Source organism: Brassica oleracea, chromosome C4 (assembly GCF_000695525.1).
Source record: "Brassica oleracea var. oleracea cultivar TO1000 chromosome C4, BOL, whole genome shotgun sequence".
In the NCBI taxonomy this organism is placed as follows: domain Eukaryota; kingdom Viridiplantae; phylum Streptophyta; class Magnoliopsida; order Brassicales; family Brassicaceae; genus Brassica; species Brassica oleracea.
Genome location: NC_027751.1, coordinates 13,167,883 through 13,182,345, shown reverse-complemented (window position 1 = coordinate 13,182,345; position 14,463 = coordinate 13,167,883). Strand labels below are relative to the sequence as shown.

Genomic DNA, 14,463 nt, shown 5'->3' with positions numbered 1-14,463 from the left:
ATTTAATTTTTAAAATAATTTAAACGAATACACATATGACAGTATTTCTAATCTAAAGTAACGTTTGAGATGGGCTAAGATACCAATGCAAGAAGAGAACAACTATATAGCAAGGTTGGTTCGGGTGGTGAAACCTATTATCAGGGTTTCGTTTTCAGATTCTTAGTAGTTAATGCTTAAGGGCTAATCTCGCTGGTCTTAGATTATTTCACTGTAATTAAGTTGACACCGAATTTCTCTAAGATAAGCGTGTAAAATTTTATAACCTCACCGGAAACCAAACCCATAGGCATGAATGCATGATCCCACATGGGATCATTAGGTAGAAGACTATGGAAACCTTGAGGGAGATATAACTTAAACACTTTTTTTTTATCACTGACTTAAACACTATAGTTTGGTATGTCACCTTTTCAGGTATTTAGTTAAAAGCTCGCAAACATAAAATTAGGAAATGGTTGTAATGAAAGAGCTACCTCATTGTACCTGCTAAGAAACTTACTCTTAACATTTTTCCATTGTGGTCATTTGTGGGCCTCTCAGAGTTTTTAATAGACGTCCAGAGATGGACTTCTCTAGCTACCTCCCCTCTCTATATCCTTAAGTTTTGTTTTCTGAACTCCTCTCATCCAGGTCTTTTGCAAGTGTATTGTTAGCCTCGTCAATTAGGCCAGAAGCTTAAGCTCTCTGATTTCTCTTACATACCTTCAAACAAAAAGAGAAGAATTTTTTTGGTCAAGTGACCCAATTAGATATCACCAACCAATATAGAGAAACATGCAAATATATTTGTTAAATCCCTATGAACTACTCGCAAACGAATCCATGAAAAAACTTATGTACCAATAGTAAGGTACGATAAGACTCCTCTTTTATTTCATAAGTTAAAATCATAATAATCACGCTCATTTTGATCAAAAAACTAAATAATCACACCCATAAGTTAAAAGTATAATAACTATAAAACAAAAGCTTTCTAAGTAGCCTTCTGCTGTCAAAAGCTAGTTTTCATTTTTTCGTGATTGTTTCACGGGCCCCACTATGATGGTAAATTGGCTATATATGCGTCGTGCTCTCCTACGCTTGGTGACATGGTTAGGCCCAATTATAATAGTAACATGGCTAGATATGTTTCGTGCCTACACTTAGTGACATGGTGCAACATCATTAGGTCATTAATCATGGTTTCCTGCAACAACATCAATAATTTCCTCCTAGAAATTCTCTTATATGTACTTAAAATAATTATTTGATGAGGTTATATGCATGGCCAAAGTCAATGACCAGTCTCGGTCAGCATCATCATCAGCATCTTCTATACTAATATACTCATAAGCAGGTTGTTACACATACTTCTTTATGGTTCATCTTCCTCTCACCACCAACTTTCCATGAAACTCATTTGTCTCTCTATTAATTCTTCTGCTTATCAAAAACCCCACTTAAGCTCCTCTACCTCTCCATTGTGACCAATAAAGCCTCTAGATATATCTCTCTTGAGACCGATTTTTGCGCCTCATTCTTGATTTTCTTGGCTAGTCCCCAATGTAAATTCTCTGCCATTTACCTTGTACACCATATCAACTCGAGCACATTAGATGAGAGATATAATTATATTTTTCCAACATAGTGCAAGCTTACTATTCCTTATATAAGCAGGAGAGTCTTCAATGTGGAAACACAAACTTAAAAAAAAAAACAGTATAGTAAAACTGATTACCTTCTGCACCCACGCTAAGATTCAAATAGAGCTTTGACAATTCCATGGATAGATGCATTGAGCTACAAAAAAGACGCATGTGATGTCCTTAATGATCACATTCACCCCGAGACCATAATTCAACTGTAAAGCTAGAAGGAACATAAATGAATGTAAAGCTCAAGATGTACTGTTCTTGGAAACTCACCAGCCCCCACTTGTGAGCACCCATGGCAGAGAAAAGTAGCATTAAATTTGTTGTCCTTGCATGTGCGTATTTACTCTCAGCCGTGAATCATATATAAAAGTTGTCTTCCTCGTAGATTCCACATCTTTTACATTTGGCTCCGTTATATTGGATTAGTACCTGGAAATATCAAAACAAAAACAGATATCTCAAAGACAGTAATGATAATGATCATAACATTTAAAAATAAGTCAAACTATTTTATTCTAGTCGCCTTTTACAAAGTATCAATGCAGTAAGAATACCTCAATCCTAAGGACATTTAGTCAATATCTAATAACCAAGGAGAGAGGCAACTCTTCTGCACTGGTTTCAAGATTAAACAAAACACAACATATGTTGGATTTTAACTAAGGCTATGATTTTGAAAAAAAAAAAAAAAAAAAAAAACTAAGGCTGTGATGTTACAAAAAAAAACTAAGGCTATGATATTCAACAACATAGTTATGAGCGAAAATCAGCAACTAACCGGCTGTCTCACGATTGATTTACATTTTGAAAAAAAAAAGGAACCTGCCAAGATTCGTGGCCTTTGAAAGAGTTAAACACATTCATTATTTTCACATAATGAACATAGTTTTATTCTCACCTTCGCATTGTAATTAGACTATAGGCTTAGTTGAGAACCACTCCTCTTGAAAATCTTAATCGAGTCTAGTCTAACTTTTTGTGATACCATTGTTCCTGTGAGCCATCACAATTCAATTCGAAGCTCTGTCATCCTGAAAAAAAGTAGTGTAACTTAAAAGCTGAAAGGAAGTGATCATATCAAATTTCTTATAAACGATGAGACTATGTCTTTACATGTGAACGACCCGAAGAAGATAAAACATAATACGAAACCTCGAGATTCCCAAGCCGTAGGGAATTTGTATTCGATCAATGTATAAGTAGGAGATGTACGCAAGTGAGTTTTGTTGCTGTCAAGTATGAGGAGTAGTTGGAGCTCCTGTAGATTTTTTCCGACGATTAGCTAATCTGCGTATTTGGATGGTTTTTAATGTTTGCCTCAGCTATTAAGTCAGATAATTGAAGCTAACACCTACAGAGAGAGGAATACATTATCAACGAACTATATATTAGATTTACCATATAGATCGGCTCTCCTGTCGCTGTTCGCATTGAACTATTTGATCGAATGAAACCTGAACCTAGCTTTGGAGGCTGTAGATTTTGGTTGATGTAAAAGGGCTTTATATAGAAAGAGAAACAAAGGAGATTAAACAAAATCATAAAGAAAGGAGTAAAGAACATATTGAATCATTTAGAGTGATCGTGGTAACGGTGAATATTAGAGAGTTGAAACGACGAAGACGAAGTGTAAAGGTCTGGGACAATCAAGCTGGGAAGGAAAAGGCTGGGCCATTTCGAAATTTAGAAGCCCATTTGAATGCCCGATTCTAAGTCGACAGAGCAGTGCTGACGTGGTCAAATAAATGTTTATGATCGGATGATTTTATTAATCCTACGTGGATGTCTTGAGCTTTGGCTTATTCTCCTTTTAGTATAGGTTAGATTCAATATACTAAATATATTTTCTTGTAACCCACCCATCTGACCTTCCTCGACTTAAAAAAAAAATATAGATATCCAGAAACTATTAATATTTTTGACATATTTTTATAAATGATACTGAATAAAGAAATATAAGAGGTTAGTAGTATACGACTGTCGTGTGTTAAAAAAAGGGAAGAGTCAAATGACAACGTGGGGATACTTCTTAAATTGCATTGGACGCCAACCTAACACGCACCTTTGCGGTGCTCACTCCGTTTTCCTAATTCACCCTATTGTTCTCACTCAGTACCTATCACTCAGAGTCAAAACGTCATTGAACACGTCCTTTTTAATGCCATCGGCTATTAACGTGTAATGTGTATGTATTCTCATCCTATAGTCCAAATTATGGATGTTTTGAGGAAAAATACGTATTTTGTATAAAAAGGATATTCAAACTCTGCATAAATCAGCATATAAGATTACAACTAAATGGGGTGTATTCAATCTAAAATTTGAGGTAATTTATTTTTTAACGAGGTTTTAGATGATTTTAAGAAATTACAGAAAATAAAATGATTTTTGTTAAACTATTCTAAAATATCACCTAAAACCATGAGATTTGAGTTTTAATTTTTTTAATTAAGAAATTCCACCTAAACACTCTAAAATCACTTTAAAACTTTAAAACTCCACAACTTAAAATATTTTCAATAACAGTGGATTTTATAGTACTTTATAAAATGTCAAGTTCAATAACACTAGATTTTAAATGAGTTTTTTAAATTCATGTTTCAATAACGGTGGATTTTTCATTTTCACATAAATCACCTAAAACTTTTAATTGAATACATCCCCTAATTGTAGAATGAAATACATCACTAGGTTGTAAACCCCACTTATGTACAAAGAACATTCAGCTACAACTAGAAAAAAGATGTTGGAGCAATTTTATGGCCAAAACCTAAATAGATCCAGCAAAAGAATATGTACAAAGAAACGAAAAATGATAAATGAAAAACAAAAGCAATATAACTTTGTCGCTGAAGAACAAAAAATAACTAAGGATGGTTGATTTCCTAATTAAATTTAATTAATAATTGTAACTTCTTATTTAGACACTATTATAAGCCAAACATTTAAATGTTAAAATTAAATGAACACATGTGAACACCAACCTAGCTCGCTCCCTACAAAGCCTTGAAAAAACTATTATAAATACACACCTCTCGGACAATCTCCTTTAGCTCTAAGCTTTCATTTCTTCCTTCTATATTCACAAACTTAAAGAGAACTCTATCCTTAAGCTGTAAATATTCGACTTAATTACTTTGTTAACTAAGACCGGCGTGACAGTGATAAAAGTAGAGATGGGAGGTCCTGGATCATCACCATGTGCTTCGTGTAAGCTTCTTCGACGACGCTGTGCAAAAGATTGTATCTTTGCACCTTATTTCCCTCCTGACGATCCTCACAAATTCGCCATTGTTCATAAGGTCTTCGGCGCAAGCAACGTCAGCAAAATGTTGCAGGTTCCATTCGTTCCTATTTGCCAGTAACTATATTATATATTATTATTTTTTCTTCCATGAAAGATTATTCCGTTGAAAGCTTTCAACATTCTTTGCATATGCTTCTTTAATAGTATAGATTTACGTTGAACTGTTTGACGAATTATGCTTAAAAACTATATGAACACATAAGAATTAATAATGGCAACTTCGTTTATATACAAAAATGGTTACATGGTTGGTACAAATTGTTACAGGAGCTACCGGTTCATCAAAGAGCTGACGCGGTGAATAGTCTGGTTTTCGAAGCAAACGCACGAGTAAGAGATCCAGTATATGGCTGCGTAGGAGCAATCTCTTACTTGCAAAATCAAGTCTCACAGCTTCAAATGCAACTAGCAGTAGCTCAGGCCGAGATTCTCTGCATCCAGATGCAACAGGAGCCAAATTTACAGTCTCATCATCAAATACTTGAACTAGACCAAGACGATAAAATTCTCTTGCTACACAACAACATCGATAACTGCAACAACAACAGTAATAACAACTTGGGTTATGCTATGTCTTCCCGGCAGTTCAACTCTAACTTTGCTTCTCCAAACAGTATGCAAATGCAGATGCAAATGCAAGACCCTCTGAAGCAAGAATCTCTTTGGACTTGACTTAAGCTATTATTGTAATATAATCTTGTTGTTTCGAAAACTCATCAGTGAAGTCTCGACAAGTTTGCTTCTTGGCTATGTTGAAAAAGAGAAGATGGGAACAAGTTTCGTGTAAGGAAAGTAATAGTACAAGTCAAAAACTTAAATGCATGCATGTGATGGTGATAAGATGTCGTTCGAATAGAAGCTTTAGAATTAGAGATCTGTTTTTATTTTTCCCTCTTAATTTAGTTCACTATTTCTATTTTTCATCTTCACATCGTTTGAACAGTGAAAAATAGATCTATTTCCAAACCCAGTCTAGTTTTCTTCACGTCTTCGAGATTTTTTTTATGATTTGTCATTTTACTAAAGAAGTCTTCAATAAACCAACTACACTACGTTGAACTAGTTGAGAGAAGGAGATATTTGATGTTTATTTAATAAATTTTTCCTAAAAAAACAAGCAAATAACTTTTTACTATATATATAGACTAAATGTAGATTTTCTTTCTACTTGCGACAAAGTGAAGTTGAAATTGAAATCCACATTTCATTCAAAAACAAATCTACATGATTCAACCTTTACAATTTGTTTGACTTATAGATTTATTCATTCGACCGACCGATTTGATTAATCATAAGCAACACGTCAGAACGTAAAGTCGCCTGTGCTGTTGCCTTTTTACTTATCATTTTTTAAGCATATGAATTATAATTCATAAATTCGATTAGAAAAGAGGAGGTGGTGGGTTGAATTTGATTATGTTATCTCCATTGCTAGTGTTCATGTGATCAGTAGATGAAAATTTATAATATTGCCTGTCAACACGAAAAAGAGACGAATCTTATGACTCAAAATAATTGATCAGTTCCTTCAGAAATTATTATTTATATAATTTTTTTTTGGTGAAATATTTATATAATTGTTTTAATGCTTTTTTTTTTACTAATTTTTTTTTTTGACTAATTAATTGTTTTAATGCTCTTAACTTGTTTTTTATGATACCAAGCCAGATAACTTAGAACTGTCTTATTCTCATCATACATGTATAATAAATATTCTAATTATTGGGATGATATATATCTTGACATTTTACACGTAACACCTTTCTGTTTTTTCCTACAAGGGAACAAAACTCTTTTTAGTGCGTTTGCCTGAAACCCTCTCTTAGAGCATGATTAGCAGGAAAGATCCATTTGAAGATTTTAAAACAAGATTTGACACTTTCTAATATGGAACACGTTTTTTATATTACACTAAGAATCTCATCGTAAAAACATCCATTAATCATGCTTTTAGAATGCAAATGTATAACATTACTCATTACTATTCTCTTAGAACTGTAAATGTATACATTACTAAGAGCATCATTATCACACACCCTTAATGGATTTCTTATTATTATTATTTTTTTTCGTCTGATTAAAAAAAAAAATTAAAAAAAAATCAACCGCGGACTGCCACGTATCAGTGGAATCCGCGAACAGTTGAAAAAATCCACCAAAAATATTTCTTATTTGGCGACTTGTGCATACGATTTTTGTTATTTTGTGGATTCTTCCTGTATTTTTTGCTTAAGAGATCCTTCTTTTTGCAGGGATATGCTCCAATTAGTATGTTAGACGCATGTATACATCTACTTAATTACACGGAGACGTGCATCTGCTCCATGTGTTCTCTAGTGTATTCTTAATCTGTCAGAGCTAAGGTAATTAAAAACCGAGAAATACTCCAGATGAATGGTTTGATTACAGTGGCAGAAAAAATGTAAGCTTTACATAAATCAAAATTAATTTATGCAGATTTCAACAAACTTTCGGTTGGAGGACTAACTAATTCTGGTTATGTAATTAACTGAAGATATACTAGTAGAAACAGGTGTTCAAAAAAAAAAAAAAAACTAGTAGAAACCATATTTTATACTTTGCATATGCGATCTTTAATTTTACTTATATATATATATATGTATATAAGGATGTTAATAAAATAGTGTATTGGACTAATTAATGAGAAATATATTAATTGAAACGAGCTAACGGATATAGTCGATCGAAGAATTGGAGATTGTGAAAAATCTGATTTTGGATCGATCAAATAAATTCCGAAAATAGTTTTTTCGACACCAACTGAAAAACACAAAAGCCTCGGCGTTGTTTGTATAATCATGATTCCTTGGACAAACCACATTAGGAGAATGATAATATCAGCTTAAACTAAAAAAACTAAAAAGGAAATTAAGAAAATCTAAACCACTTAAAAATAAGAAAACACTACAAGAAATATGTACATTGTTAGCGCGAGTTTTATGCTATATTAGATGTTTAATAGCGAATTCATAAATGCTACGTATACGGCAGCCATCATAAATACCCCTTCTACGATAGCGTTTTTCCGTGACGCTACGAAATGTGCATATACGATAGCAATATGTGGTTGATATTATTAACGATGATATGGCACGAGTTATTTTTGTTACAAATTGATTACGATACATATTTCGTGCCATGCTAAGGACTTCTACGATAGCAATAACATATTTTGATAATTGCAGTTGATATGTGCTATTACTAATATTTTTAATAGCTTCGAATTTATTATAGTAGTTTATTTTGTATTAAATTTAAAATGCTATGATTTGCGATTATAATTGTTTTCTTTAGATATTGTTATTTTATCTGAATGCTATGATTTGGTTGTTTTGATAATCTAATTTCTACATAAAAACGCCATAAGACTGCAAATCCATTCATAAAATATGTAGCTAATACATAAGTCATTACACCAGTTTCAAAACACAAAGCATAGTCATAAGAGATAATATAATACATCAAGTTGATTAGCCTAGCTTAAACTAGCTAAGTCTGGACCTAAGTTCTTCGTTCCCCCTTGCAAACTGCAACAAGAAAAACTGTCATCAGTTAAGAACATACATATGCAGGTTTAACCACAAAGCACAACACTTACAGCTTAAAAGATGACCAATTTAACAATCGGCCATGCGATAGATGAACCATGTGCATCTTTCAAACTCTCTATTTCATCAGATTTCCTCCAAACTTGTGCATCATCTACGATCACTGCATCCACCCAAACTCTAGCCGCTTTCGGACCCAAGCGTACAAAGTGGACCATTTGATCTTGGTCTGTCGAATGCACACGACCTTCAGCTACCACTTGTTTCCTCCCACCAATGTCCATCAGTTTGCACTTCTGATTCGGTTTTATAGAATCAGATCCTTGAACAAGCTGAAAAGATTTAAAATGCAGAATTAATATATAACTTGATCATTGATAAAACAGGAAGCCAAAGGTGTTACCATATTTGTTGCTCCTGACTTTGCAGTGTTTTTCTCATTTTTTCCAGTGGGAGACTTAGAAGCTAAAGATGCTACTTTTATACCAGTCTCTCTTGTGTTTCCTACTGAAGAAGCAGTGTTTGGAGTAGGAGACTGTTGTCTAGTTGCTTCTGGTGGGTTCTCAAAGACAACTTTGCTAGCAGGCCATGATATAAAAGAGTGTAGGCAGTCGTCAAGGTATGCCAGATCCATCGTTGGCCTCCACAAATATGTCCCTGATTCAAGTACCACATCTAAGAAGATTTTTACCGCTTTTGGTCCGAGAGGAATACCATTAACCAATGCTTTTGCTTCTTGTGTCTGCCAACGGCCTTCAGCAACAATTACAGCATCATCAGACAAATCCAGTAGTGTGCATTTGTTGAGAGAGTTTACTTTCGATCCATGTCAAACACATTCGGAAAACAATCTCATCAAACGCAAAATCATAACCTTAATTACTATGACAATGAGTAAGAAATACCATTACCAGTGGTGCAATGTCTTCTGGTTCAAGCCCTACACCTAGCTCAACACATTTGTTCTTAGGCCATGCAATGACATGGCCAACAGCTTCCTTCATTGTGCACATGTTACTCGCAGGTCTCCATAGGAATGATTCAGGTTCAGTGGCAGCATCAACCAAGACTTTGGCATCCAAAGGGCCTAAACGACTTTCATTCACTATGTCATCGGGGTCGGAAGAAAGGATACGACCCTCACCAACATTCCCATCTTCATCAGCCCAATCAATAAGAAGACACTTCTTCAAGGATGTCTTGTTCACAGTCTGTTAAATGGCCAGGTTTAAAATGTTAAAGTGTAAAAGAAACCGACCAGAAAGACAACATAAAACTTATTGACTTACTCTTGCAGCCGAGTTTTCACCAACTTCAATGTCTTCTCTCTGAAACATAAACCCAACATAATGCTTATTGTTATGTTATACACTCTTATGCTCAAGACACTAACGGATTAGTGTCTTACCTGGTTTTTCACTCTCGCAAGTTCAGCCTGTAACTCATTAACCCTTTCCTGAAGATGAATTTGCTTCTCTTGCATTTCAGAAATTGACTTGTGCTTCACTTTGAAGCAAGCTAATTTCGTCTTACTCATATTTCTGCCCATTGCTCTCATACGACCAGAATTATCAGGGCCTAACAGTTGGACCAATGTATCTTCATCTTCATTTTTACCAGTTGATTGATTCGCACCACCATTAAGAAGCTCTGCTGCTTTTTGCTGTATATTCAAAAACAAAGCAGAAACATTAGATGTCGCGATATAAATAGGAGTAGCCGATGATGTATTAAACTCACAATCTTCTCAGCGGCATTTGTGTTAATAGGAGTTCCATCCTTTCTGGTACGTGACTTAACCCAAACTTTAAGCCGTGACACTTCAGATGGATCTTCAGAACTATTTTTCTGAGTAAAAATTATATGTCAAAACCCATAATATACATGAAGGAAACAACAACAAGATAGTATGCTTACCATCTCTTATGCTAGTCTAACCATTCCCTTTCGGCTACAAGTGTGAGGAATCTGTTTGCGTCTTCTCTCCTTGTAGTTATCACTCAGAACCTAGCATTTCATTGTTAAAATGTAAGCGCACTTGTAATAAACATCTTATTCAATTTGAAATGTATACCTTGAATTCTTGGCTAGTTTTCAGCTTCACAAATTTTCGCCACTCAGTTGGAGGAACATTCTTAGGTCTGAGAAGATTCCTTTGTTGGTTATTCTCTGCTTCATTAATTTGGGTAACTAGGCGTGACTTGGATGATCTCCATAAGGTTCCCATCTGCTTAAGAGCTGCAACCCTTTGATAGTCCTCATCAACTTCAAACCTTGCCTGCACTCACATTCAAAGCAAATCAATAATCAGTAACTTGGTTAATTACAGAAACAGAGTTGTTGTCATTGAATATGAAACTGTCATCTGGACTGATTTCCAGAGGACTGTCTTCACTTCTTCAGTAAGCTTTTTCCAATTTTCTAGAGTTACAGACACGTGTTCTCTTACCAACGGACCCAAATATGAAGACAGCTTGACTGAACCAGGGCCATAAGCTTCTCCCATAAAAGTGAAATCCACATGAACTCTGGTATTTGGATCTTTGGCTAGATCTCTCATCATTGTTGGTCCACGCTTTCTCTTACGGGAGGTTGCAACTTCAGGCTCCTGCGTTTCTTCGACCTCACCTTCAGCCTCATTGTCTTTACGATGCTCTGGTTCTGCCATCTGAATTATTTTGTGCACATCATGCTCTTCTTCCTCCACTTCACGCTCTTGTTCCTGTACATCATTTTCTTGTTCCTCCACTTCATGATCTTGCTCCTGTCCTGGTTCATCGGTTTGAAATGTACCAACGAACTCAATGTCATCATCTATTTCTTTTTGTTTCTTATTTGCTGGTTTCCTCCCCCGTTTGTTCTTCTTTGGACGTCCCATCTCAATTTACCTGACACATTATTAAAAAGACAACGTCAACACCATACAAAAGAGAACACTAAAACACAGAGACAACAACACAGACATCACCAGACAAATACAAGCAGAAAATTTTGACCAAGCAAACAACAACACAAACAAGCAATGATATTAGTCAATAAGGATACATTTCACACATATATCCCTTCGCAATCAGTTCTCGCATTCTCAGCTTCATCCATGTCGACATCCATGTCAAAATTTGATGGCAATGGCCCAATGTCTGCATTTCCCTCTCGAATATCTTGCTTACTGTATCTTCTAGAAGGACCTCTCATGACAATATACCAATTTGATGACTCATCTTCCCTAGAGTAAAATACTTGCTTTGCTTGAGATGCTAGTATGTACGGGTCACTTGCAAAGGATGCTTGACTTTGATTCATGTTGACAAGTGTAAAACCATCTTCAATCTTCACTCCATTACCCTTTATTGCCCATTGACACCGGAACAGAGGAACATAGAAGACATTATAGTCCATCAAGATGATGTCTGTGACTCTGCCATACTGCCCATTGACACCGGAACAGAGGAACATAGAAGACATTATAGTCCATCAAGATGATGTATGTGACTCTGCCATAGTAAGATACTAAATCGACGACCTGAGATGTATCTTTGGCACTCGATCTACAAACTGTTGTAGCCTCATAATAAACCCCACTATTCTGACTTTTCCTATCAACTGATATTATGTGAAACCTCTATCCATTAACTATGAATCCTGTGTACAACCTTGCAGAACAACGAGGCCCATAAGCTATCCACTTAAGTGTTTCTTCATGTTCGGTTGAATCAAGTGGCGCCTGATAAAGTAATAACAAGTCATACACCAAAGCAGTAGGCACACCATAACCAAGGGAAATTTAAAAAATACAAATACATGTTCTTTAAGCCACGATGCAAAATGTTTAGTATGCATACTCTATAACGTTGATGCATCTCGAAAACATCTTTCATCTGTGTCTTGTAAATACTGAAGATGCGCACTTGTAACAGATTGAAAACCAAAATGAGTATATCAAATAGTTGATTATACATATACCTAAACAATGAAAAGTAATTAAGATACTTACTCTACATATGGTTCGACGATAGCCATATTTTGGATGATAGCTAGATGTGCAACTCTCTTTTCCATTTATGTGAGAGTAAAGGTAGTGCCACTGGATATCGGACGACCCTCTAAGATAGAATTGTTTTCATACTCCATGTTTCTATCTACTTTCTCTTGGACATTTGTTGTCTTCTTCAGGAACTCACTGCAAAACCGGATACATTCCTCAGCTAGATAAGACTCAGCAATGCATCCCTCGGGCCTTGCAGGATTTAAAGTCTTAGAGAACTTTCATGTACCTGAATAAAACATCAATGTAAATAGGTAAGTAAAATAGGGCTTCAAAATTTTAAAAATACATATATAACATACCTTTCAAAAGGGTACATCCATCTAAAGTGGACTGGTCCACCAAGCCGAGCTTCTCTTCCTAGATGCACAGTCAAATGGAGCATGATATCAAACAAACTTGGAGGAAAAAATCTTTCAAACAAGCACAGAGTCTCAACAATCTCAGCTTCCATAACCAGAAGCTTCTCCCTGTTAATGACTCTCTGATACAGCAGATTGAAGAAAGCGCATAACCTAAATATTGCAAGCCTCGGTCCTTTAGGTAGCAACCTTTTAAGTGCAATCGGCAGAAGTTGTTGCATCAGGACGTGGTAGTCATGTGATTTCAGACCACTGACTTTATAGTCATCTAATGAAACACCTCTTGATATGTTAGAACAATATCCATCTGGCCCTTTGAAGTCAAAAAGACGCCGGCAAAAGATCTTCTTCTCTGTTTTTGACAAAGACCACGGTGCTGGAGGCAGATAGGTTCGTTTACCCTATATTTTAGGATGCAACTCCGGCCTAATACCCATGTCCTCAAGATCCTTGCGAGCCGCAAGACCATCTTTTGATTTCCCACAGTGCAACAACGTCGAAACTAAACTCGGAGCAACATTTCTCTCCACATGCATTACATCTAAGTTGTGCCTAACCGGGAGTTCCTTATCATGAGAGAAAGATAACATAACATTTAAGTTAACCATCAGACAATATCAAGGAATTACCATTTAAGTAAAAGAGTGTAAGCATCTTACCTCCCAATAAGGCAGCTTGAAGAAGATTGACCTCTTCTTCCATCTAGATAACTCATCTTCATCAACTAGTACTTCTTCCTCTTCCTCTTCATCTTCCTCTGATTCACTCGGTATAACCTCAGAATCTGAGCCTACATCAGCAGAACACTGAACCCTTTTTCTCTTACTTGCAGAACGTTTGAAATTTCCGAAATCATTGTGGAAATTTCTCAGGTTTTGAGAAATGTCACGACCAGTTAATATTCTTCCCCTTCTCCCTTGTTCAGCTTTTCCATCAAACCATTTCTTCTTGCCTCTAAAACTATGACTTGGTGGCAGACCCTTTCTATGGCCCATGTACACATGTTTTCTACTGAACTTCAACCACTTGCTATATGTATTTTTCCCACATAACGGACACCCCATTTTACCTTTAACTTTGCAGCCTGCAAGATTCCCATAGGCTGGAAAGTCGCTGATCGTCCAAAGTAGCAAGAGTAAAAGTAGATCGAGTAAGAGCATCGTAGGTTGCCTCTCCAATGCTCCACAGACTGTTAAGATCTTCAATGAGGGGTTCTAAGTACACGTCTATACTATTACCAGGCTGATGTGGACCAGGAATCAACAATGAAAGCATAATGTTCTCCTTCTTCATGCATAAGTCAGGTGGCAAGTTATAATTCACCAACAAAACAGGCCAGCAACTGTACATCAAATTCTTCATGTTGAATGGATTGAATCCATCTGTTGAAAGTCCAAGCCTGAGGTTCCTTTCTTCGGCTGCGAATGTAGGGTATTTAGCATTCATCTGATCCCATGTCACTGAATCAACAGGATGACGAAGGTTCCCATCGGTGCTCTTGTTGCCAAAGTGCCACCTTAAATCCTTGGCCATCTCTTCAGAC

The 14,463-nt window shown here is 35.9% G+C and overlaps 1 protein-coding gene across 1 annotated transcript; it reads left to right on the top strand.

Annotated features, from left to right (window-relative positions):
• The first annotated feature begins 4,709 nt into the window (after positions 1–4,709).
• On the top strand, positions 4,710–5,770 carry LOC106340889 (LOB domain-containing protein 12-like). The gene is made up of 2 exons (XM_013779724.1): positions 4,710–4,975; positions 5,212–5,770. Exons 1-2 carry the CDS (start codon positions 4,814–4,816, stop codon positions 5,614–5,616), a joined length of 567 nt encoding a protein of 188 aa, XP_013635178.1. The 5' UTR covers positions 4,710–4,813; the 3' UTR covers positions 5,617–5,770.
• Positions 5,771–14,463: the final 8,693 nt, after the last annotated feature.

What these genes read in the sequence shown, in the direction of transcription:
- LOC106340889 (XM_013779724.1), top strand. Translation starts at nt 4,814, where the DNA reads ATGGGAGGTCCTGGATCATCACCATGTGCTTCGTGTAAGCTTCTTCGA. An exon ending in ACGTCAGCAAAATGTTGCAG is followed by an intron (nt 4,976 to 5,211) that starts GTTCCATTCGTT and finishes AAATTGTTACAG; the next exon opens with GAGCTACCGGTTCATCAAAG.